This window comes from Acanthisitta chloris, unplaced genomic scaffold (assembly GCF_000695815.1).
Source record: "Acanthisitta chloris isolate BGI_N310 unplaced genomic scaffold, ASM69581v1 scaffold39219, whole genome shotgun sequence".
In the NCBI taxonomy this organism is placed as follows: Eukaryota; Metazoa; Chordata; class Aves; order Passeriformes; family Acanthisittidae; genus Acanthisitta; species Acanthisitta chloris.
In genome coordinates this window covers 15,439-18,642 of record NW_008693779.1, presented here as the reverse complement: position 1 = coordinate 18,642, position 3,204 = coordinate 15,439, and the positions used below count along the sequence as shown (strand labels likewise).

The 3,204-nt window shown below is 53.4% G+C and overlaps 1 protein-coding gene across 1 annotated transcript in view; it reads left to right on the top strand.

The window, feature by feature from the left end:
• Nucleotides 1-1,709: 1,709 nt before the first annotated feature.
• Nucleotides 1,710-3,204, top strand: part of LOC103810279 (zona pellucida sperm-binding protein 3-like) — a 5,347-nt gene continuing 3,852 nt past the window's right edge. The window contains exons 1-2 of the mRNA XM_009083177.1: nucleotides 1,710-1,857; nucleotides 2,966-3,199. Of these exons, the coding sequence (XP_009081425.1) occupies nucleotides 1,710-1,857; nucleotides 2,966-3,199 (382 nt within the window). The remainder of the gene's footprint in view (nucleotides 1,858-2,965; nucleotides 3,200-3,204) is intronic.

The window sequence follows — 3,204 nt, the reverse complement described above, 5'->3', positions numbered from 1 at the left end:
ATCGCCTCCTGCAAGCTCAGCTCAGGGCGAACAGGCACTTGGTGTCCATGACCCAGGAGATCCAGGCCATGTCCCAGTCCCTGGCCACCATCTCCTCTGTTGTGGGGCCCTTGCTGCAGCCTGTGGCCTGCCAACAGGACCCCTCCACCGCCGATGTGGACTGGCCATCACTGCCCTCCAACCTGTTGGACTTACTCCCCTCCAGCCCAGCCAAAAAGGATGAGGTCCCAGCAGCTGCCAGAGCCCCTTCCCTCAGAACACCCCCTCCTGCCACTCCCCCTGCCAGCCCAGTGCATTCAGAGACCCCCAGCCTAGACTCCAACTGGGAATGCCCTAAATCAATGCATCCCAGCAGGGGCAAGCGTGGGGGGAAGCCCTACACCAGACTCCGGAAGAGGAGGAAGTGAGGGTCTGCAAAGCAGGACTGTGTCTGCTTGGAAAACCCTTCAGAGATCCTCATGGAGACCTTTAGGTTCCATCTTACCTTGCCATGCCAATAAATAGTTTTGGAATGAACAGTGTGTTGGTCTTTTGGGTTTGGGAAGGCAGTATCTCCCCTGTGAGTGTGACCTCACTGCTGCATGGAGAGAACTTGCTGAGGAACAGCATGATCCTTCTTTCCTTCACAGTGCATAGAACCTCCTAGCTGGTGGGGCTGAGAGGGCAACAAACCCAAGTGGGAGAGCAGCAAGGATGGAGAAATGGATGGTGGCTGGGCAGGACATGCAGCTCTCCAGCCCAGCCTGCAAGCTGACTCCTGAATTTCAGCCTCAGTAGCATCTCCAGGAGATGACTATCCAAGGTCATCCAGAGCCATGGATCATGCAGAGTTCTCTGGGGGAAGCCCCAGAAATGAGTCTGGGGGCGTTTCGAGGCTTTGCTATGGTTCATGAGCCCTTCTGAGCCATGGCTGCTGTGTCTCACACCTGAATAGTCAAGTCAGTTGTGCCTTGTCAGAAGGGATGAATACCCTTAGGCCTGTGTGTGAATGTCCTGATGTCCCTCGAGGGGAAGGTTTTGCACCTGAGTCAGTTGTTTAAGGGAGGAAATTTGTGTGCTTTACAAAGGTGGGTTTGATGCTTGTCATCCTCCAGATGGTGGCTGTGCACCCCGTGTGCTCCTGGGCTCTTATGCAGATCAGTGGTTTTGTCACAACACCCAAAAAGGAAGAGAAGCGGATGACTTAGGCTGAGGAGTGCAAACTTAGCACACCAAACGTCCCATTATTCGAGTCATTGACCTTTGACAGTTCAGTCTTCGACAAATCAGAAGAGCTTAGCTCTGCCTGCAAGCCAGGCTGAGCTCGGCAGCCTCAGGGCTGGACTGAGATGCTAATGATTCATTGGCCTGCTCGGGAAAGGAGTCTCATCTTCTCCTCTGCAGCCATTGAGCAAAACATTAAGTTTTCCTGACCCTTGTTGGGCAGAGAGGAGACCTTGACCAAGATGATTGGAATGACCACAGCCCCAGGGGCTTCATGCCAGGAATGAGAACATATTGCTGAGTGACCCCAGAGCAGCAGAGACCATGTAGGCAAGAAGAGGACTTGCTTTGGGCAGGGACAGACCTGTGTGGTCACCTTGTTGGGCTGTGCTCTGGTAGCAAAGGTCATGTCCATCCCTGACCACTCACTGAGTTCCTCTTTGCACACTTTGGTGTCCACCTCCATCCCTGCAAAGAGAAGGAACATCCAAAACATGAGTCTCCTGATGTCACCAGTGAAAATAATGAAGGTTGAAGACAATGGTGAGCAGAACCACCCTTGGACCAGCTGTTTGGTGTCCCCCATCACTTCCACCAAGGAGGACAGCCTGCTAGAAGACATGCCAGAGGACAACAGTGGGCTGCACCACTCAGGTAAGCTGTGTCCAGGGCAGTCAAGCCACGGGTAGCCTTTAGGAGGTGTCAGCACTGAGGAAGCAATTTGGAGCATCTCCATTAGTCTCATAGTTTGCTTGAGAAGAGCACAATGAGCACAGGATGACTCGTGTATGTGACACGTGTGGCTCTCCACAAGAAAAGTGTTGGCTTGAAGACAAGGAAGAGAACACCAAGAGGTCCTGTTTGCTCAGGGAGGTGCTGAGAAATCTTCTCAGCCTGATCCCCATGGGAACAACCTGAGTCATTTCCCTTTGGATGGTGCATAGCTATCCTGCTGGCAGCTAGCCAGTTTGGATCATGCCCAGACAGCCTAATCAGCCATGGCTATCACCTAAACTTCATGGGCATCTCACCAGGTCCTCACTTATGTGTGCAAGCAAAGCACTGGGCACACCAGAGCTCACCTGGGTCAGGGCCAAAGCAAACATTCTTGTGTGAAGCTTCCCTGCACTGCCCAAACTGCTTTTCTTCCTCATCTGTAGCCTGAAACCAGGCAGCAGGAAGCTTGCACGGTGATTCCCCTGGGCCAAGCTGCCCCTGTCCCCTCTCTCTGGGGACCACAGCAGGGACAACCTGCTGCTGAGTCATCCTGGGAAGGGTTACACTGCCCACACACCTTGGGAGCAATTTTGCCCCAGGCCTAATGATTCTAATAATCACTTAAATAATTATTATTTCAAATACCTAATTGCTCTAATATTATTGCTGACAAGGAAATTATACCCTCCCAAGCCAGCACCCCTGCTGCAGAATGACCCCATGGTCTGGAGGTGGGAGATAGGGTCTGGAGGTGGGATACATCTTTGTGGATCTTAGCTGGTTGTTCCCAAAACACAAGGGGAAAACTGCAGTTGACTGCACAGCAAACTCAGCATCTCTCCTGTGGGCAAGGGACCCCCAATTCAGCACCTCATTAGATCCCCCCACATGGGTTCCCCAGGGAATTAGGTGCTCTCAGCTGTTGCCTGTTGTCCTGATGGCAGGTGTGTTGAGCATCACCTGGGGTGGGAGCAGCTGTGGGAGAGGCGGATGGCCTATAAAAGCTTCCTGAGCTGTAGTTACTCTTTGTGCTGGACCCTGGCAGGCAGGATGAGGCTTGGAAGCAGCCTGGGGTTGGCTGTTTTTTGCTGGGTTTTCGGGGAGGTGGTTGCTTACACCCCCTTGGGCTTTAGAGGGGAGGTAGAATTATGGAGGTATGGAGGGAATCCTTCCCTGAGGCAGCCCTGGACCTTCTCCCAGCCTTGGGCATGGGTGGATCTTTCCCAGCTCCAGGCTGCAGCCCCCCTGCACCCTGTGGCTGTGCAGGGCCCGGAGGCAAAGATG